The 22111-nt window shown below is 39.6% G+C and overlaps 1 protein-coding gene across 12 annotated transcripts in view; it reads right to left on the bottom strand.

Moving 5' to 3' along the window:
- The window catches only part of NPAS3 (neuronal PAS domain protein 3), a gene marked incomplete at both ends in the record, with an annotated part of 849875 nt that overhangs the window by 55481 nt on the left and 772283 nt on the right, over nt 1-22111 (bottom strand). For all 12 annotated transcript variants that reach the window (XM_084241063.1, XM_084241067.1, XM_084241068.1 and 9 more), the window contains one exon: nt 5252-5370. In XM_084241063.1, the coding sequence (XP_084097189.1) occupies nt 5252-5370 (119 nt within the window). The remainder of the gene's footprint in view (nt 1-5251; nt 5371-22111) is intronic.

The raw sequence follows: 22111 nt of genomic DNA, 5'->3' as shown, positions 1-22111 counted from the left end.
GGCAGCACATTACAGTGGTAGGTGATCAAGAAGGCAGGGAGCATATTTTAGTATTGTGGACTTTATTTCTTTAAAAAAAACCTAAGAACTAAAATTCTAGATGACTGAAGCAGTCAGTAGTAATTCCATTCTAGTTTGCTGTCATTTTGACACCTGTTAATAAACACATTCAATCAAATATATGTTTGCATATGAAAAGCCTTAAACTTTCAAATTTACCTAGCTGAACTTCTGACATTGAGAATCCTAGAGATGCAATTCTGCTGCACACCTAAGTCTACAGAAAGAAAAGGGCCAGTGAAAATCAATCCCAACCGCAGATACAAATTTTTAACATGTTTCACTTTTTATAAAAATATTTTCTGAGAATTTTTTCCCCCATCTGTATGAGGCATTCAAAATGTAGATCTTAGTTTTGTGCTTTGGCAATCTAGGAGTTGTTGTCTTTTGCTAGCACTACCATACAATTAGGAGTGAAAGGAAAGGGTTATTTGTGATATTGGTGAACAATGTTCTGGAAGATGCACTAAGTTGGTTTCTTAATAAGTGCTGAAGACGTCATCCTATTAAATGAGGTTTTGTAACCTGAGATCCCTGGATAAACTTCAGGGTTCAAAATTTCCTGATGCAAAATGAATTTACCTCAGAGAGGGTCTATAGGTTACACCAAATCGTTAAAGGGATCTGTAACACCAAAAATAAAACAAACCCTGTAAAAATTATAGAAGTGCCTTATTCCAAGGAACAGAGACAGCCCATGAATTTTTAAAAATGAAGAAGGGAAGTTTCTAATTTAAAAGACATCTATGTTTATACTTCCAGGAAGCAAAGGATTTTCTTTTGCTAATCAGCAACTTCTAATTTTTTTGTTTTCATGACTTCATGCTTAGATAGATTCTTAAAGCAGAGGTAAACCAGCAGTCCTAACAATCTAATGAACCTGCAAATTATTTTCTCTATACTTTACAGTTTATGCTTCTTTATATCTTAAGGAGGGTGGAGCGTTTTCAGAAATGATTTAGTTCAATACTTCGCTACTGGCAAATTATACCAAATCATGGGTGTCTGTTTTTGAGAATATGGAGGTACCCCACATTGTCTTGTAGTCTGCTCATGTCACAGCAGGAACCTTCTAAGTCTGAGGATTTTGCCTCTGAGAGTTGAGTCATTCTCAACTTGCTATAAACAGAGATTCTTCACTCTGTGTTTCTCCATCCAGGATGCTTGACTGTGCTAGTGGAGTTGGGACATAATGTATGTGGAGAGATACTCTAGAGGTGACTGAAGTGCTGGAGGGCATTTAAGAGTAGATTAGAAAACTAACAGTTTTATGCCAAAGGAAACTACCCTCCAAAACAGGCGCTAAAGAGGCGACCCAATTACTCTTAACTCTTCTAATTTCCCTGATTACAGATCTCCTTTTACCCCCTGTGCAATACCTAGTAAGTTCCCTCAGACAGAGATCTAATCAAGAAGGCAGAAGACTGACGCACTGCATTTTAAAGGGGAGAGCCGTGTTAGGCTGAGATACGTGGCCAGCAATGAGACCTAAACACAAAAGCCTGAGGCATGAAAAGTGGCAGGTCCAGATAATGGGCCACTGCAGCTTTTAAAGTAAACGACAGAAAACCCAATGTCAGTTCATAGCTGGGCAACGTCACTGGAGAGGGCAGCTTTCCTAAGGACTAGAACATGGATGTGGCAGCAATTTAGATGACACTGTCAACCCGAATGAGCAGATACAGACCAGCACTTCCTTGCCTAGAGTTTTTGGGCATGGCGACCAGGTGTTACAGTCCCTGGAAGGGCAGGTAAATCTCTGCACTCCAGAGCTGTGGGCTATCTGAGGCACAAAGGGAAGGTCTTAATCAGGCAAGAGATTTTTCTCTTAAAAACTTGTCACATACTAAGGTTCAATTCACACTGAGGCCTTCTTTGGACTTAATCTGTTATGTGCAAAGCAGAGGGTGTAAAGAGAGCAGACTTGGGACCTAACTGCCTGGATCCACCCTGCCTGGTTCCTTGGTAGCTACTTCAGAGCCGTGTGAACATGTGCAAAGCACTGCACCTACAAAGCCCTCAGTTTCACCACCTGAAAAATGGGCATAAACTTGAATGTAAACTTTGAACAATGCAGAAAAAGAAAAGATGTTTTAAAATAATGTGTGGGTTAAGTAAAATACGTATAAAGTGTTTGGCACAGTGCTTGCCATAGAGTCAGTGTTGAATTAGTGGCGCTTTTGTCACTAAAAAAATGTCAGTGACAACAATGCCAACACTAAAGACAGGGTAGCAGATAAAGTGATGGGAAAAGTCAGAAAGGTTCATGTGCCAAGGCCACAGAAAGAAATGGAAGAAATAGAGCGACCTGTACTGAGCAAGGTCTAACATTGTGAGTCTAGAAGGGATAAGGAAGATGCATGTGAGGATAATAGATTATAGGGAATATGGGAAGTATGGAGTACAGTTTCTTTTATTTGTGTTTATTGTGTGTTGGGGGGGTGATTACCAGTTTTATTTGAATGTTTTATAAGCTGTTAGAGTTACTTACTGGGAATGAACAGATAAATAAGGATGTTATTCAGCTGTGTCATGTCACAGGTTCTCATCGGCTTTTCCACTAACTTTCAGACAAGGTTAATTATGAGGTAAGTTCATTGTGGAGAAGGAGGGGAATAGCTGGATTTGTTGGATGATTCCTCTTGTTGGGGGAACAGCAGATGAGTCGATGATTAGGTTAGCAGTTCCGGGAGGGGAGGAAGGCCTGGATGGAGATTTTCATGGTATCTTGAGATAGCCATGATGGCCCATGGTCACTTTAACATCACATGATGTGATGGAAATGGGAACAGCACCTACATCTTTTCCAATTCTGGATATTCAAGGTTATACTTTTTGAGATTTTCTCAAAGGCTCTGTCTTAATGCAAGGTGTCTTTAATCTTAACTGCAAGAAATTCCAGACATACTTTTATTCTCTGTGTTTGCATGGCGGTCCCATAGTGTTCATCACTTTTAGGTAACATGTCTCCTGCTCAGAGAGAGCTTCTGAGACCCTCCCATTTAAAGGGGCCCAGCCAAGCAGCCCACTCCCATTACCTTGCTCTGCTTGTTGCATACTAGTGCAGCCTAGTGGTGAAGTGCATGGGGTGTGCAATCAGGCTCCCAGAGTTCAAATCCATCTCTGTCCCTTAACATGTAATGTTGAGCTTGCTTATGAAAGCTTTCTAGCCTCAGTTTCTTCTTCTGTAAATGGAAATAATAAAAATCCTTTCCCTCGGACTGTCATGAGGCCTCACACACAAAGTATACCATGTCCAGCATATTATAGTGTACATAAGGATTAGCTATTGGTATGTTACCATTATTACTTTCTGGAGTCATCTTCCTTGTTTATTTACTTGTTACTGTCTGTTAGGCCTATTAGAATCTAAGCACCATGAAGGCAGGAACTTTTAATTGTTCCATGCTGGGTTTCCAGGACCTAGAATAGCCTCCAGAATAGGAGCTCAGTAAATACGTGTTGAACGAATGCATGTCCTGTCAATATTGACATTAGCTTGTCCAACTCACGTTACCTAACAAAACAGCAAACAGAATCCCAGCCACATGCTCTCATGCTTGGACTGGAACTCAAATGATTTCTCCATACTATTTTTGAACCCAAATGTTCCACATTTTTGCAGATCCAAAATTTTACTTGCCAATCTTTACTTTGTTGAACAAAAGTAATTTTTCCCTCCAAAATTAAATGTTATTATGTTGTATTAAATAGTGTTTTTTCAAAATGCACTTCACCTCTTCCACCCTCCTGGGATTCCTCCAACCCCTTCTCTCTGACCCTGACAACCTTGGAAAGCAGAGAATACAAACTCTGCAGATACACAGAAAATAGCTGAAAGGAGACCCTATCATTCCTTAAAAGCTAGAAATGCAGAGAAGATGTATCAGTTCAGTAAAATGAATCACTACATCTGTAGTCTGCACCTAGAATTCCAAACTTGTGAATGCTACACAGGGAACAACAAATAAATACTCTAATTTTAATGAGGCAGGAAAATACAAAATGGTTCTACAGATAGTTTATATATCTCCAACGTTTTCCTTTGTAACAGTTCCACTGTAGGTGGATCTGCCCAGGTGCCTCTCCTGTTAAAGGTCAAGGATGCTCCGCATGTGCCTTTCAGACTGCAGGACAGCTCAGCTAAAGGTCGTTCTTGGAAGGGCCTGTTTCCTATCTTTTTTTTTTTTTTCCTGAAGAATTGATGTCAAAGAAAGTGCCTGGCTTCAACTTTTATGCAGCTGCTGGTCTCCTGATGACTTACATGAGGTTTGAAGGCCTGATGATAAATAATGACTGTTGCATGCCTGACAATGACGATCACCCTAAAGAACTGGGCTACCAGAGGCTCTAAATTCTAAAATTGATAAGAGTTAGGTTGCCAGAACATTTCATAAATTTCAGAGGTCTTAATTTATATGCTATAGTAACTGAAGGATTGGAATCTCCTGAGATTAGAAGACTTTTATATCCTTAACTGTAGTATTTTTAAAATTTTTATTTTCTTACAACATTGTTCCATTTTTGTACAGTGATTGGTATTTTCCCCCTAAATGTATAGTCCCCATATCCTTAACTTTAAAGTGATAATAATGTAGATTATGATTCTACACTTGGTCTTTGTTGTTGTGGGAAACATTTACTCTGTATGTTGAGTAGTCTAGGCATGCTAATGTATGACTGAATGGTCAATAACTCATTTTCAAGTTAAGAAATGGATTTCTGATATCCAACTTTTTTTTCTTATATACATATATGAGTTTTGGTGGCCAAGATGTTATTAAAATGGATAGTCTTTCTCTAGAGAGAAACAGGAAATTTGAAGGAGGAATGGGGGAAGTGGAATTCTTATAGGAACAGTTCTAGAATGCTCATCTCAAGGACTGACATGAATTCAGCTCACCTTCATCAAAATGAATTTTAAGCAAATGCTAAAACACTTGGTGTATTACTAACAAGAGTGTTAACATCAGATGCTACACTGAGGCATTCAGTGAATCAGCAATGTCTGAGCATGAGAACAAGAGGCAGAAGGAAGCTCCTACCTAAAGACATAAAGAGAACCCCTGGGCTGCTCAGCATCACATGTTCATGATGTGGACCCAAAGCAGCTGGAAAAGTCAATGCAAATAACCTGGAATTGACCTGAGACAGAATTATTTCCCTTCCAGCCTTCCAGTGCCCAACTTACCTTATATCCTGATGACTTGATGTGCACACCGCGTTTGGTCAGGGTAGATTTCATTCGGATGAAAAAGGATCGTTCAAGGGTGTTGTCAGTGGTTAGCAGACTGGGGCTGGTCGACTCCACTGAAGAAGACAAAAATACATACACACATGATTTAGATCTCTACACAGCTTCCTCACAGTTACTGCTCAGGTGCAATCCTTGAGTTCACTAAAAATAAATGACTGAAGGGTGCGAAGAGCGTAGTAATCAATTTACATCATTTAGAAAATCTTTACTTTGCAGAAAATAAAAAAGAAAAATTAACGCATCCGAAGTATGCATTGCAGTTCCTAGCAAGAACTTTTAAGGCCTTTTAACTTCTTGGAGCTCCCTAAATGAGGTCTAAGAGTAAGTCATGTTAGCACATCTTGAGGCTAGGTAACTGCATATAGAAGAGACTTGTCAAAAACAAGGGCCCCATCAACTTATTTTATTAACCAAAATACTGGCAAAGACATTTCTGATGAAGGGCAAGGATGATTTTTTTCTTTGCTGTTTCTGTGAATCCCTGGTACCATTTGCCTAATGGGGGGTTCTGAGGACCACAAGCCACCTTGTCAGTGTCCTTGCCCTCCTGAGTTGGTTTCCTTCATTGTGGGGAATAAGTAGCATGGAATCCTCAGCTGATCAAGGGCTGAGAATGGGATGTACAGATAAGGTGAAAAAAAAAAAAAAACACCCTCTGTCAACTTCCCATGCCCATCATTATTGACAACTTGACCTTATCCCCCATCCAAATGGGAAAGTGTGCCTGTTTTCACTTCTCCACTTCTGGTATGAGAACATAATAGTCTTCTCTCTTAAACAAGGTAGTTTTTCCTTTTATATGGTTTCATTTGTATTTTTTTTAAGATTTATTTATTTATACAAGAGCTGGGATACAGGCCAAAGGTGTGGGAGATTAGAAGACTTTTAGAAGGATTCACCAGAGAAAGAGCGGGGAGCAGAACAGGCAGATGGACCAAAAGCACTGCTGAGGGGAGCAGCGGGCAAGGCAGGAGAGGACTGCTGCGCCATGTGGGTATCTCCCTGGCCGGCCAGGAATTGAACCTGTGCTGTAGAGGCTGCGGACAGCTTCACGGCGCATAGCTCAACCTGCAGTAAAGTATGTTTCTATTTATGAAACTAAAATGGTGATTTGCAGTTGTGCTAATCTGAAAACACCTTTATGCAAACAGGATAGGAAACAAGGTATATCTCTTTCTTTAAAAACAAGTCTCTAACATATTTAAAAAATTTAAGTACATTCAGGAAAGGAATTAACTGGGGTTTTTCAACCTGATGAACACTCTCATTTTACTCTTCTATATTACTTGAAAGTTTTCCTTATAATAAAGACGAAAAATTGTCCATACCAGGTAGAATTTCTTTTGAGCAGCCTTATACTAAGACAAATTTTCTCTGTAGCAGGGGTAAAGAAACATGCATAGTAAAAAGATTTAAGAATTAACCATATGTGAAATAGTTCAAAATAAAGAGAAATAGGCCAAAAAATTTGTAAATTATACAGGGTATTCCATACATTTCTAAGGGAAAGAAATCTTTCTCTTTTTAAATCAAACTTGATGCTTAGATGAAAGCATAAGAGCTACTATAGAAACCTTGCTATTTGTGGTCTGGGGCTTCTCTTGTATTCATACTTCTCTTAATAAGACTTTATTTTCCTATATTTATGGCATGTCTATTTTGGGGTGATGGAACCACTGACAAATGTCCCTTTCTAAATGTGTCTCTCTTAAGATTTTCTCTCTCTCTTTTTTTTTTTTTATTTTAGAGAGCATGGATCTGGTGTCATTTTAAATGTACAGCTTTTTATCACTCGAGGGAAAAGCAGAGCCATGTTATATTTAGTACTTTCATTTCTTCTGATTAAATATGAATTACTATGAAATTTTTCTCATCATCTAACACGCCATAATACGCCAACAGCTTTTTAATACACTATATAAGCACAAACTTCTGCTCTAAGAGTTTAATTTGCCCCTCTAATCCAATCACATCAACCTTATTTCTCTTATCAGAGATTCCCATTTTGAATTAAATGAGCTCATTAGTTTTAATCAAAAGCAGAGAGATCAAAACTTAAACGTAAATGCTTTAGATCAGAACTGTCAGTCAGCCGTGCAGTTCTATTTTACTAAAACACAAGATCAGAGACCCTTAGAACCAATTTTTTCTCGAAAGGGATGCCGAGAGCTTGAAGATGCTATATCCTTTTTTTTTTTTTTCCCCTTCCAAGGACAGATTATACATTTAAGGTTAGACTTAATTTATAGCAGTTTTTCATCCTGGTGGAAATGGAAAAGTATGCCAATCTACTGTTGTCCCTTTCACATTTATTGGCACTGGTCCACAGAGACTTAAAGGAACGTGAAGCCATCAGAATCCATACCACAAACTCAGCCTTAAAAATTCAGCTCCGTTCAGCAAGATCGTGTTTGCAATAGCTGAGGAAAAATGAAACTTCCCAGAGAAGTGGAATATGTTTTAGGGCTAGGGCCCCGGCTGCCCCCACCCAGTAAGGAAGGCGCCAACTAGCTGTAGAAGGGTAATTCAGGGATCATTAGAGATCATGATTGTTTGCAGCGTGAGGAACTACAGAGTAAAACACTCGGGGTGCACATGAGAGACCACAGCCCGGGTGCTTCCCACTGGGTGACAAAACGCTAGATGCAAGCTTTGCAGGAGCTGTGGAAGCTGAACCCTGCATCCACCCTGACTGAGGCGGCCAGCACAGCACCCCCCAGTGAGCTCCGACAGTAATTGCGTAAACATGCAGGGGCAGCATTAATTAAACCCCGGACAACTGGTGTGAGAGGAATGCTAGGGTCAGGTTTTGCCCCATTGAAGCTGAGATTTAGAATCTACAAGTTTTATTTCAAGGGCACAGGGGTCTGAGGGGCTGAAGGTGGTGGTGGTGGTGGTGGCGGGGTGCGGGGGGTGGGTGGATTTGAGAAGAGGCAGCTGAGAAAAGAGTTTGATTTCTGATGAGGATTTCTGCTTAGAGCCATCTGACTTGCTAGTTCTGAGGAGAGGGGTGAAGTAATAGGCCGCTCCGTCTCCACACTCACCATGGCTGGGCCATGTTTCCTCAAGGGCCAGCAAATACACTCTGGTTCTCCCAGCTCTGACAATGGTGTCTCTCAAGTAAAAAGACATTATCTGCATGTGACAGACGAGAGCAGCGCTTTAGAAGGGAAGCTTTCTAAATGTCTCAGGTGAGAAGCATGATTTTGATGAGGGTGCTACTGGGAGAGCCGCCAAGGCAGCCTGGCCTCGGTGATGTGCGGCATTGAGCGGAGAAGGGGGGTGTGGGTGTGTGTGAAGACAGGACTGAGTAGTGAGGAAAATATCCTTAGGAATGGTTCTGTATAAAGACTGTGGAATCAGTGTTTAAAGTCCCTTTAGATAGCAAATGGCTTTCTGTGAGCTTTCTGGGCCAGGCATGATGATGGCTGCATGTTTTCCTGAGAAATTTGGGATTCAGAGAGTCTATCTGCTATTTGCTTCACAGGAGAAATTTATGGGTAAAAATGGAGTAAGTGGTCTAAGACCAGATGTGGCCAGTTTTGACCTATGAATTATAAACAAGGAGCTAAAAACAAAGACAAAAGCGAAGCCTACCCAACTGAAAGTTAGAGAAATAAACTTTTGCAGAATCTCAGGGGCCTCCATTTTTTAGTAAAGTTAAATTACCTCAGTTTTTGAAATGTCATTTTTTGCATATTTTATAAAATTACAGAACAATTTACAGCAAAAGTAGTAATAATAATTTTTATGTTGGCAAATACCACAATAATGTGAAATCCTATCTGTGTTATTCTACATCTGTTTACGATTCCCTAACTGGTATTGGAGTTGCTGCTTCTGTATGAGGTAGGGGCAGGAGGTGGTAGGGGACAAGGAGGTGGCAGAAAACCATCTATTTCCCACTGTACAAACCCAAGGCCAGATGCATCCTGAACACTTCCAGTATTTTCTCCAGGGTCTTTAAAAGTGCATGAGGCCAAAACATAAAGAGGGGCTTTCTTAGCACACTCTAAATGGCTTCAGTGCAATTCTAGTATCATAACCCTTCAAATGCCACTGAATTCTTTTTTTTTTTTTTTTTTTTTTTTTTTAGTAGAGGCATGCTTTATTTATTTGTTTGCTGGTTTGTTTGTTTGTTTTGTTTATACATGCACTGGGTACAGTCAGAAGCGCGGGAGGGTGAGAGAATTCACCAGAGCCAGAGCGGGGAGCAGAGCAGGCAGAAGGACCGAAGTACACTGCTGAGGGGAGCAGCGGGCGGCAGGAGAGGTCTGCGCGCCATGTGGGACCCTCCTCCGGTGGCCGGGGAGCAGCCGGGGATCGAACCGGCGCTGCAGAGGCTGCGGGCAGCTTCGCAACCCAGCGCTCAACCACTGCGCCACAGGGGAGGCCCACCACTGAATTCTGATGTATGAGTTGGGGGGGGTGAAGAGGGGGAAAGAAAAATTAAGGTTGAGAAAACGTTACTCCTTACTAGTAAACAGGTATTTTCTTCTTTAAAGGAAAAGAGGAACTGGGATAATTTGTGGAGATGTGACATTATACTTCTTCCACTTAATTGACTAGATGAACTGTTCCTTTTTTCAGAGGTCCTGTGCATCTGAAACAAATGCAAATGTCCAAAGTGCAAATATTCAAAATGACTTGCACAAGACAAGTAGAGGAGCAAGGAGGAGATGTTGGTTCATTTTGCAATTATCTCGGTAAAGCCAAATTGTAACAGCATTGCATATGCTGTCAGTTTTGTTAGATACAGATCTATTTTTAGAACTTAAGAATGAGTATTGTCTATGAGAAATTTGACAAGCTGTTTCCTTTCTTAGAAAGGTGTTCTTGCACTCTCACAGCCATTTTGGTCAATGAAATGTGAGCAAAAGTCATGTATGTCATTTCCAGGTAGAATCTTCAAGAAAAGTCAATCACAATGTGTTATATTTTCTCTTTTGCTCAGCCATGGTGACTAACCAACATTTCAGATGGTAGCTGCTCCATCAGCCTGGGTCTTGGAATAGAGACAATGTGCAGTAGAACCCCCCACCAAATGTTCAGAAACAAATCTTTCTTGTAATTGGGGTATAGTATTACTGCAGCAAACTTAGCCATACTGACTGCTCTCTATTATTACATAAAAAGAGCCAGTGTGTTGTCCAAGTCTCCCAGAGAGTCAGTGGCAGAGCATATGCCAAGTTTGACTCCAAAGGTCATTATGTTTCCAATATACTGTTTTTATAGTCATTTTAGCCTCATTTCATCTCTTTTGCGAGGTGTCTGAGGACAACAGGACTGAGACTGGTCTAACTGTGATCCCTTATAGCAACTAGAATGCTTTCTTGAGCCCAGAGCAAAGATTGTGTGTGCATGTGTGTGTGTATATATAATTTGTTATGTATCTACATATATGTGTATATATAGTATACTCATTAAACATTGACTTTAATAAGATCTTCCCAACTTAGCTTTACAATAGGAAGTCAAAACTGGTTAAAAAAAAAAAAACAATTTTTTTCCTCAAAGTAATTGACCCAATAGATTTATGTTTATTCGACATGACAACTGTGGTAGTTTGAAATGCCACAATTCTCCAATATTCCTCTTTCTGAAAGGTGGAACCTACTTCTTCCCTAGAGTGTGGGCTAGTCTTGGTTACTTACTGCTAATAAGTAACAAATGATGAATTTGGTAGGATATGACTGGATTATTAGGCAGAGTGGCTTCCTTGTTGCTCTCTGTCATTCTGTCATTCACTCAGATAGAAGTCAGCTGCCATACTGTGAGGACACACAAGCATTTCTATGGGGAAGTCGGTGTAGCAAGGAATTGAGGTCTTTGGCCAATAGTTGGTGAGGAATTGAGGTTTCCTAATAAGCTACACCAGTGAGCTTAGAGGTTACCTCTCCCCTTTTCCGTGTCCTGAGTCTATGTTCTGACTGACATCTCCATCTCAACTTCATGAGAGATCCTGAGCCAGAATTACTCAGACGAACTGCTCTAGGATCTTCACCTGCAGAAACTATGTGAGATAGCTTTCCTTTTTTAAAGCTGTCAATGTTTGGAGTATATTGTTATATAAAGATAGATAACTATTATAAAAACCATGTAGGCCATTCTACCCTAAGCATGCCTGATTTCATTCGAACTCAGAAGCTGAGTAGGGTCGGGCCTGTTAGTACTTGGATGGGAGCTGTTTTTTAAAAACAGCTATTTTGATTTGTGACAATTATGTGCCTGGGTGAGATTCACATGAGTGAGGAGTGTATCACTCAGTCTGTCAATACCTGGTGAATTCATATGTTCAGGGAAACTATCTTCAATCATGAATTTTGTGAGTAGGGTCTATGTTTTCAAAAGTAAATGCTCAATTGATTTTTTAAAATGTGCAATTTGCAAAAGGTGCTATCAACAATGTCATCTACAACTGAAATCTGGAAAGACCTTGCTTATCATTTGCTATATCTTGCTTATCATTTGCTATATCTATTCCCTGCTCTTCTCTAGCCTCCTCATCCTCCCAAAGTACCTAGGGTTGTGTTTTCTATAGCAGGCACTCATTTTGCATGCTGTGCAAATTAATATTCATATAATTTCTTTTAAAAATGTTTTACTTCTCCTCTGCCACCTTCTCACACCAAACAACTCGTCTTAAGAGGTCTTCTTTCCTTTTAAGACAAGGGAATCATTTTGTCCTTTCCTTGTATTCCTCTCTAAGGAAGCATTTTCTGCAAAGTGTTATGTTGAGAGTCATGGACCAGTGGATGTGGCACTTAAAGCAGGACTGGCCTGATTTCCCCTAGAATCAGGGAAATTTGTTCTCTGTCCTTTGAGAGTTGATTTTCATCCCTCTACCCTGTCCTTTACGATGCTTTAAGCCAACACTATGGGAGGAGATGGCCCTTTGTACACTAGACCAAGACCCTTGGCCACCGGTGACAAGGCAGTGCCCACCCTTCCCTGTGGATACAAGTTGTACCACAATTTGTTTTCACGCAAATGCAGTCCCATTAAGCTCCAGCTCAGCAATCAGTCTCTATCAGCTTCAGTGCTTGCTCTGGAGTAAGATGAAAAAACCAAATTTATTTAAGTCTCATTAGGGCTGATTCCTGCTCCCACTCAGTTGTGAGTCTTCAGCTTTGTTTAGAAACTTGTGAATCATTAACTGAAACTCTAGAGCATAGCTGTGAAAATAATTGTGGTTCAATAATGATGTCATAAACTTCTTTCAAAGTAACATTAAAAATAATCCTCCAAAATAAAAAAGAGGAAAAATACAAAAATCTGCCAACTCCTGCCACCTGTCAGCACGGACTCTCCAGCAGTCTGAGCCTGCCACCGAGGAGAATCACAATGCAGGAGGTTGCCTTTCAGGTTTCCTGCGCCTGGCAGGGGTTGCTACTTGGTGAGGCTGTCCCCTGAGGGAGAGGAGAGTGTTCAGCTGCCGCCTGCTGCTCCGCAGTTGGTGTTTGGATGATACCACTCTGGGGAAATACACACAGTGTCAGAGTCAAGCTGCTACCAGTGGGTGTTTCTATACACAACTACTAAGCAACAGGAAGGTTCAAGGCAAAAAACTGGTTATTGCAAAGAGAGCTTTTGAGAACAGGACATGCCTTCCCATGTCTGCAGCCGGCTGTGCACCCCAATGAACATGCCCCGTGATTACTGCAAGTGTTTTAAATCTTTTTTGGAGACTCCTGTAAATGTTGCCACTTGAGGGATCTTTTCTGGGGGAAATATATAGTATGTCCTCCAGGGATGCTGCTAGGATTCCATTTCCAATATTGTGTATGGGATCGAGTGTGGCAATGCTTTTATCACTACTATAAAGTGGTTATGAGCCAATTCCTCCGTATAAAACATACTCAATAACATTGAGGCTCTCCTCCCGCCCTTTTCTGTTTCCTTCTATTCTTTCTTTTCCTTTCCTTTCTTTTTCTTTCTTTTTTTTTTTTAAGGACAAACATGTCAGACAAAGGGTATCAGAACTTAGTCTTTGTAGTACAAAACAAAATAACAATACATAAACACCTTTGTGAAGGCAGCTCGAAACCCCATGTTTTCTATTAAAAAGTCATGTTCAATCTTCACTGTTGATAGAACCGAATAGCTAACACGGAGAACATTGTATATCAGAAAGGTCAATAGTTATTATGAGCTACAAATATATTTTTTTCCATCCTTCAGGCTGTTTAGCGCGTATCACAGCATGAGCAGCTGTCTTCTTTAATGCTTTTAAAATTAGAATCCCAAAGAGGAAGAAAAAATTATGGTTGCAATGATTGCTCTTTGCTTTTGTAAGTTTACTTTAATATACTATTTTATATACATGAATCTTTCGTGCAGCCTATCCGTGGAGCAGTAACTAGTGGTGGGTGTTGAGGTGAACTGCCATGTTTATTTTCTTAGCATTCTGGCCAAATCTCCACCTCAGGTGCAGATGTTGTCAGCATACTGTATTTTAAGGTGGAGGTATATAGAGGACTCGGGTTACACTTGCGAACACACACATATGCATTCTGCCTTTTCATTGCTTTAAAGCTCTCTGACTAACTACAACAATACCATGTGATGAGAAGCAGTTATGCAGCACTGGATGAAAAATGAGGCAGTGATTCAAACCATTGATACGCAAAGTCAAACACTATGTAGGCGTGTGGACTGAGAGCAGACTTTTTCAGTTTTTAACACTGATCTTCTGTTTGTCCCTGGAACTTTTTTTTTTTTTTTTTAAGATTTATTTACTAATGCATGCAAGACCTGGGGTATAAGCCAGAGGTGTGTGTGTTGGAGTGGGGGGTTTGAGAGGATTCACCAGAGAGAGTGGGAAACAGAACAGGAGGATCTACTGAAATACACTGCTGAGGGGAGCAGCAGGTGAGACAGGGGAGGTCTGCTGCACCATGTGGTTGCTCCCTGGCCAGCAGGGGATTGAACTTGTGCTGCAGTGGCTGGTGACAGCTTGATATCACTGTTTTTAACCCCTGTGCCTCCAGGGAGGCCACCCCTGGAACTTCTTGCCTTTAGGTAACACATGACATGTGCATTTTAAACTGCACCCATCAAATGTTATTATGGCTCACTTACTCTTTATTTAAATTAAATAATTATTGATGAGCTATAGCGAGCTGAGACCATTATATCAGTGCTGGCATTTGGGAGGAGGATCAAAAATATCTATAATAATTTTAGGTAATGATTAATACTATAAAGAACAATGTAGAATAACGGGTTGGAGAGCGATGAAGGCTGAATTTTGGTGGGGTGGTCACGGGGTCCTCTCTGAGATGGCATTTGAGAGGAGGCTTGAGTAGAGTGGCCAGCTGGGCAGGGACAACACATGCCTGTGCTCACGATTTGCACCCTCACCGTATGACTTCAGTTTGGTAAAGGGTTTTACAGAAAACTGTCCCCTGAATAGATGTGCACTAGTGACAAAGAAATACTGCTCATGTTACCCTTCACACTTTTGTCCAAAATTGAAATAAATTATTTGTCTTCAGTGTGTCACTTGACATGTGGGAAACTAAGGGAGGTGTTAATGCTCAGAATTGTCCAGTGTCTTCCAGATGTGCCCACTCGTGCTGCCAGGTCTTTGGAGACTCCAGAGACAGTAGTTTAAGTAGAAAAGTGGGATAAAGGTTAAGAAAGTAACTGGTAGACTTCTGTTTGGTGAATTTTGGTGATAAAGATAGGGACCTGGGTATGTTCACAGAAGAAAAAAGCTCAAAGCCATCTACCTTGAAAATGCTCATTGAGGAATTTAATTCCTAAGGGCTATTTAAACAGAAATAGAGAGTGAAACGAGGGCAAGAAGAAGTATGTGAGAGAGGAGTGGAGGAGAAAGAGACGAGAAGGGTGTTGAACAACTCACCTCGAAAGAGTAAAGGCTGTTTGCTTAAATAAAGAAAGTAGTCAAGAGAATTTTGAGAATGAAAAAAAGCTATTAAAAAAGCAACTGGTGTTGATAGAATAAATAAGATTGTACAGTGGCTAAAATTTGCATTATTTGAATTTAGCAGCATTAACTTTCTAGGGCACCCTATAAATAAAGCCTTTGTGGTTTTTCTAGGCAACGCTTAGGACAGTGAGGTATTCCCAGGTGTGGGCCCTTCCTCTCCATAATGGAAGGAAGGAGAGACAATAGGGTAGGGTGAGGGATTCTGCAGGGCTAAGAGACAAGCAAAAACAGTAAGTCAGTCAGTGACAGACAGTTACCAATGGTCTCACTCATTTATGGACTATAAAGAAAACAAATGATGCGCAGCAAAAATAATTCTTAGCCTCTGAACAATATACTGGCTACAGTGGGGAGAGAGGTGAGTAGGCCACTGGCAGTACAGTTTTGGTGGAGGGTGAGTGAGGCACGTACACATATGGTGGTGTGAAATTGTACTGCTAAAACAACACAGTATGCCAACCACTGACAAAGTAATAAAATTTGAGAAATAAAGGGTGGGGTGATGAGTAGCTCCACTGACCACAACCAACCAAAAAATAGACAAGTAAATGAATCTGACAGAGTGGTGAGCTAGGGAAGAGGAAAGAAGACGGGCAGGGGCTGGGGCCATGGAGAGGCAGCCAATTAGGGGGACTATGTTTAGAGAGTGATTTGGGGGAATGTTGCTTACTGCTTTTATGGAAGTTTTCTTTAATGATTATAGCTATAATTATATGTGTGTATATAAATATGTGTATATATTTTTATGTTCATTGAAAATTTGGAATAAGAAAATAGCAAGTATCCCCAGTAACCTTATCATGCAGATAATTACTAGTAGCACTAATATGCTTTGTGATCATATTTACTATTAACTTATATTAATAGTGATCTATTTACTATCGTGATCGTATTTACTATTTATGTATTTCAAAATTAGGATCATACTTGTGTCTCTCATTTTTTTTGTAAAGATTTATTTATTTATACAAGCACTGGGTACAGTCAGAAGCGCGGGAGGGTGAGAGAATTCACCAGAGCCAGAGCGGGGAACAGAATAGGGAGAGTGACGAAGTACACTGCTGAGGGGAGCAGGGGGCATGGCAGGAGAGTTCTGCACGCCATGTGGGACCCTCACTAGTGGCCGGGGATTGAACGGGTGCTGCAGAGGCTGCGGACAGCTTCACAACCCAGCGCTCAACTGCTGCGCCACCCGGGGAGGCTTACTCCCATATTTGTTAATGTTAAAAAAGTTCACTACATGATTTTAGCTGAACTTTCATTAGACACTGGGGAATTAAAGAATGTTGGGGCTCCAGTGGCCTTGGTTGCCTATATTAGTCCATCAGTTTGAAATATACCATTTTTACAGCTGTGTAATGTTTCATTGCATGGTGATTAATTTCTTGAAATTAATTTCCCTTCAATTTTCTTATTTCTTAGGGGGATTTTTAGAAAGAGAATTACTGAGTCAAAGAGCATGAACTTTTTTCTTTTTAAAGCCAATGTGTACATCTTGATTTCCAGAAAAGTTGTGCTGTGTCAGTTTACATGTTCATTAATATTTGATGGCGTTCATATTAATTTTCATCATAATTTTTATTTGATAAAAATACTAAATTAGCAGAATATACAAAAAAGACACTTTACTGGAGAAGGGGGTGTCTCCCTGGCAAACAATATGTAAAAACATGTTTAATTTCCATTTTTATTTCAAATGAAATTAAATAATGTTTTAATACATATTTATTGCTCTTTTGAATGTTTTTAAATCAATCATATATTTATGTCTTCTATTTTCCAATTGGGTTTTCAGTGTCTTTCTTACTCAATTGAATGAGAAACTAGATAATTTTAAGGTTACTATCTTTGACATATATTTTTACAAATACTTCCCCAATTGTTTCTTTTACTTCTGCTCATGATGTACAATGACACAGTACACATTTTAAAATTTTAGGTAAAGAAATCTATAGATTTTTCCCTTTAGTAACTTCTTTCACTGCTCTTATAGCTTAGAAATTTTTTTTTTTTTAAAACAGATGTTTGGGATCTTATAAAAGAAGCACAGTTAAAGGTCAAGATACGAAGACGCCTAAGGTAGGTAAAGACATGAGTTTGTGGGTTTGGCCAGGGAAGTGTGTGTGGAATGGTCACCCAGCTTGGACACCCTCACCTGGCATCATTGCCCCTGGAGGAGACTGTTGCCCATGGAGACTGCAGAGTATGAGCTGATGCCATGGAAGGAAGCAGGTGAGTGATGAGTGATGTCGGTGTTGACAATAGTAACAGGAAAAGAATGCTGTTTTGTTTAAAGAGGCAGTTTGTAAAAGATGATGTTGGGCAGCGATGGTGTGGACATGGCAGTGGGTAAAGTGGATAAATACCACTCCTCTCTGAGGGTGGGAGAATGGGCGCACAGGAATCATGGCCTCTACTTGGGGGTTTCCAGAGTTCTGTGGCCTTGAAGGAGAAAGGTTTCAATAAGGGTGTAGAGGCAGAAGAGGAGCTTGTGGAAAAGCTGGTGGTGCTAGGAAAGTTTATTCCTAATTAGAATTGCCAGGTAAAATACAATGTACCCTGCTGGATTTGAATTTCAGATCAACAATGACTGTTTTCTTCTGTGTGACCAAATTATGCGTACAAGTTTCAAATTTAACTGGGAATTCTGTATTTTTATTGCTAAATCTTGCAACCCTGCTCCTTGAAGAATGAGTGGCATAAAATCCACGTGGCATAAGGGGTTTGCAGGAATGCAGTCAAGGGGTCAGCAGGAAGAGTGGAGAGTTCAGAAGTCTGGTCTGAGATGTATTTGTCGGAAAGAGGACGTCTGAATGGCCATAACTTTCTGACTGGACAGTGTTAGAGAACTAAACAATAATTGAAAATCCAAGTGAATATTAGTGTGATGATGTGGCTTTTCCAAGTCTGCCTTCTCAGATTTGGGGTCTAACAATGGCTGATTTTTATTTTCCTGTGGGAGAGTGTGCTCTGCAGGTTGAAGAGAGCCTGGGTTGTAGGTTTCTACGAGTATCTTTTAGTCATTATCTTCTGCTAATTTATTTTATTTGTTTTCTTATATGGAAGAAATTTCACCAGGCAGTTAGAACTTGTTGGTTTTATTATGGCTCTATTCCACCACATCTTAAAGTGGTCATCTTTCAAAATGTTGTTATATATAAATACTATATCAAATCCATTGTCGATAAAGAATTGATGGTTATTTACTGGGGAATTAGTAACATTATTTATACATTGTGATAAATCAGAGAAGCCAGAAATGGGAGATAACTCAGTAATTATATTTGTTATTTTGCTAATGAATATCTATTTCTGACAGATTTAATTAAGCAAATGTACTCTCTCTGATGATCCCAATAGTTTCAGTGACCACTGCTCCATCTTAGCACCTAAATAAAGTCTTTTGTAATCTTTTGTAAGAAGTAGACTTGCCTTCCTGGGAGGAACATGAGATTTCATCATTCTTTTTTTTTTTTTTTAAGATTTATTTTTATTTATTTATACAAGCACTGGGTACAATCAGAAGCATGGGAGGGTGAGAGAATTTACCAGAGCCAGAGCAGGGGGCAGAGCAGGCAGAAGGACCGAAGTACACTGCTGAGGGGAGCAGCGGGTGGCAGGAGAGGTCTGCGCGCCATGTGGGACCCTCCTCCCGTGGCCGGGGAGCAGCCGGGGATCGAACCGGTGCAGCAGAGGCTGTGGGCAGCTTTGCAACCCAGCGCTCAACCGCCGCGCCACCAGGAGGCCCGAGGTTTCATCATTCTGGTCTTGGTTAGCTAATAGATGTGTGGCATCATTTCTATATCTGAACTTGACATTAGGTTATTTTTGTAGTATGATATTTTTGTGAGCTTCATTTCCATATCTGAGCTTAACATTAGATTATTTGTATATTTTCTTCAAGACTGTGCATAATCTTCTCAAGTGGTCAGTATAAAAAAAGAAGTCATTTTTTAAATCCATTTACATAGTTTGCAATTAGCCTTGCTATAGAATTACCTTCTCTTTATTCATTTGAAAAAAAAAAAGGCTATTGCTAATGGTAATAGGGAAAATGTGGTAAATATGGCCTTTTCTCTGAGTACTAAGCAAAATTGTTGATATTACTGTCCCTTTCCCTGCTTCACATATAACTCTAATAATGTACTTGATATTTTTAACATTAACAATTTAGCATCATATCTGATGGCTTCTGGGTCTAAACTGTGTGTTCTATAATGCCAAATAAGTATTTAAAGAACTGGCACCACATATTGCTTGTTGCCTGGAAGTTGAACGCTCCCACTGCATTTGTCATAATTGTTTTGTGGTTAATCCTCTCAACTGCAGGGACTCCAGGTATTTATGGTTGCCCTTGCTCTGGGTCTTCAATTATTTGACCTTATGTGAGAATGAATCTATCTATAACAGTAGGCTGTCCTTTGCCCATTACTCCATTTTATTATTGCATTTATTACTAACAAACCCCATTTGCATGTCATTAGAAAGTTCTCAGTATATTTCAATAGCTCGAGAAGCTGCATTTTAGAAAAGACATAAAGGTTCAAATACAGAGAAATATATATTTGGAGAAAAGGCTGCTGTGATGTTTATCCTAATGTGTTTCTCCTGTGACCTGTGTCCTTGAGTTTCATCCTTAATTGTTTCAGTTATAAGCAAAACCAAATACATCTAAATAAAATCCCCTAAAACAGTAAATGATGTATATACATAAATACTTGAGATTGTTTTCTAGTCATTGCACAAAGAATTCATAGGGAAGGCAATGATTACTAATATTAGCTATTTACCTAGGGGATAATTTTACTCTTTTTGGTAAGTGTTGTGATGATTTGTTGTTGCTAAAATCATATATAGTAAAATCATAAGTGATTTTACTATGACCATCTTGATGAATGAGTTAGTTTTTAAAGCAGAAACTAAATAAGGAAAGCAACTTAGAAAGGTCTTTATTTTGAAAGCTCTGTCTTGCCCTTTGAAGTTTTTTGTTGTTGTTATTGTTCACACTAATAACCAATAGCAACAAGCCTTTGTCCAAAAGTAGAATGTTTCACTCTGGTCAGTAAAATAATAGTGCGTATGTAAATAATTTAGGGGTAGACAGAAATAGTCTTAAAGGGGATACAAGGGCAAAGAAGAAATCATCCCTCTGCTAGGAGAATCAGTTTGCTTTAAAAAGAATATCCTTTCTCACATGATTTGAAGTTTAACATTTTAGGAGATGCATGTTAGTTTGAAAATATAAAATATCAATAAAAAGACTTACAGATTTGACAAATATTTTCTTTTCTCTTTGTGGCTTTGGGAAGAAAGCAAGCATTTAGATACATGCAGAACATGTAATCTCAGTAAGGTGATATTCTTGGGATTTTCCATATTTATATATATTTTTTCTTACATTGTATTTTCACTATTCAAGAGCCCTGGCTGTTATTTTTTCCTGAAGTCTGAAGATCACCCCATGGATTAACAAATGATTGAGGATTCTCTCTTAAAAGACTCTTTAAAAAACTGTCAGAATCAGCCTGAGACAAAGATTTATTATGAACTATTTAAAGGGCTTAATATATGTATCCCCAATGAGCCCTTGGAGCAAACTAAAAAGGAAGAGAGAAATTCTCAAAGAATAGGGAAAATTCTCCAATGCCCCACTTTCTTCACACCATGATTACTGTTTACTCAAAGGATAAAATGCCTAACCTGTCATACAAAGTCTTCAGAAGCCACAGTCCTGCTGATGTACAGTAAAAACAAAACAATGAAGACCGACAGTAATGTGCTTGAGAAAGGCAGCTGTAATTTACTTTCTAACCTGTTCACTAACACACTAATGTGGCTACATCTTGTAGCAGGAGCTGATCCCTGACCCACGCAGCAATCAAACAACTACCCGAGTGCTAGCTGTCACAGAAGCTGGGACCGTCACCTTAATTATATGTTCCTGGATAACAAACCTTCCCTTAATGAGCAACTTTTCTCCTAGGTGTATTCTGGCTTACCCCTTCTGTCCTTGAAAAGGCCCACTGCAGATTACTGCAGTTGGAAGCATATTCATAAGTATTCTTTCGAACAGGTAATAAATACCACCTGAGCAGACTGTTTGCTTTAGAAGAATGTGCCAAGATATAATTAAAATTACAGGCTTGCACTCCTGGCAGGCGCTAGAGAAGAATCACTCAAGACAGAAGGGAAACTTCAGTGAACTTAGAACCAAGCTTTTTTCTTTTCATATCAGTAATAATAATGATTAGTATTATTGTAATGACTATCTTCTTTTCTTCAGGATTTATATTTGGTAATGAGATTCCTCCCACCCACCCCACCCTTCACCCCCCTTTAACTGATAGGATTTTTGCACTAGTGCTTCTTTTCCTTGGATATGGGATTTCTTTTCCTCCCATTATAGTATTTCCAAATTCTATTATGATCTCTCGATCATCGCCCCCATGTGAACACATTTACATAGAAGGGTCTTCCTGGGGAGTTTTACAGATGCTTTGAAGGAAAATTGTGTCTCTCTATGAAAAACACTTTTAGCATTGAGTACAGTGAGGCAATCTGAAAAACACAGATTTACTTTCCTGATGTCTCTTGCTCAGTGATACTTTGGGGCTAGTCCTTTAAGCACAGTGAAAGGTGGAGGTAGTGACTCACTGCAGAGAAGGAAAGAACTTGGAGGCCAGATTTGTTGGCTCCACTTTGATTTTATTTTAATCTCAAGATCTTCTTTTTTCTTCAAATGGGTAGATAAATTTTTCTGTAAAACAGTTTTTGTAATGTTCGGTAAGGCATCTATCAGTCACATGCATCTAAAGAACTCTGTTGTATTTACTACACAT

This window comes from Talpa europaea (assembly GCF_964194135.1).
Source record: "Talpa europaea genome assembly, chromosome: 8".
Classification (NCBI taxonomy): Eukaryota; Metazoa; Chordata; class Mammalia; order Eulipotyphla; family Talpidae; genus Talpa; species Talpa europaea.
The sequence above is the reverse complement of the archived record's forward strand: the minus strand, read 5'-3'. Positions and strand labels throughout refer to the sequence as shown.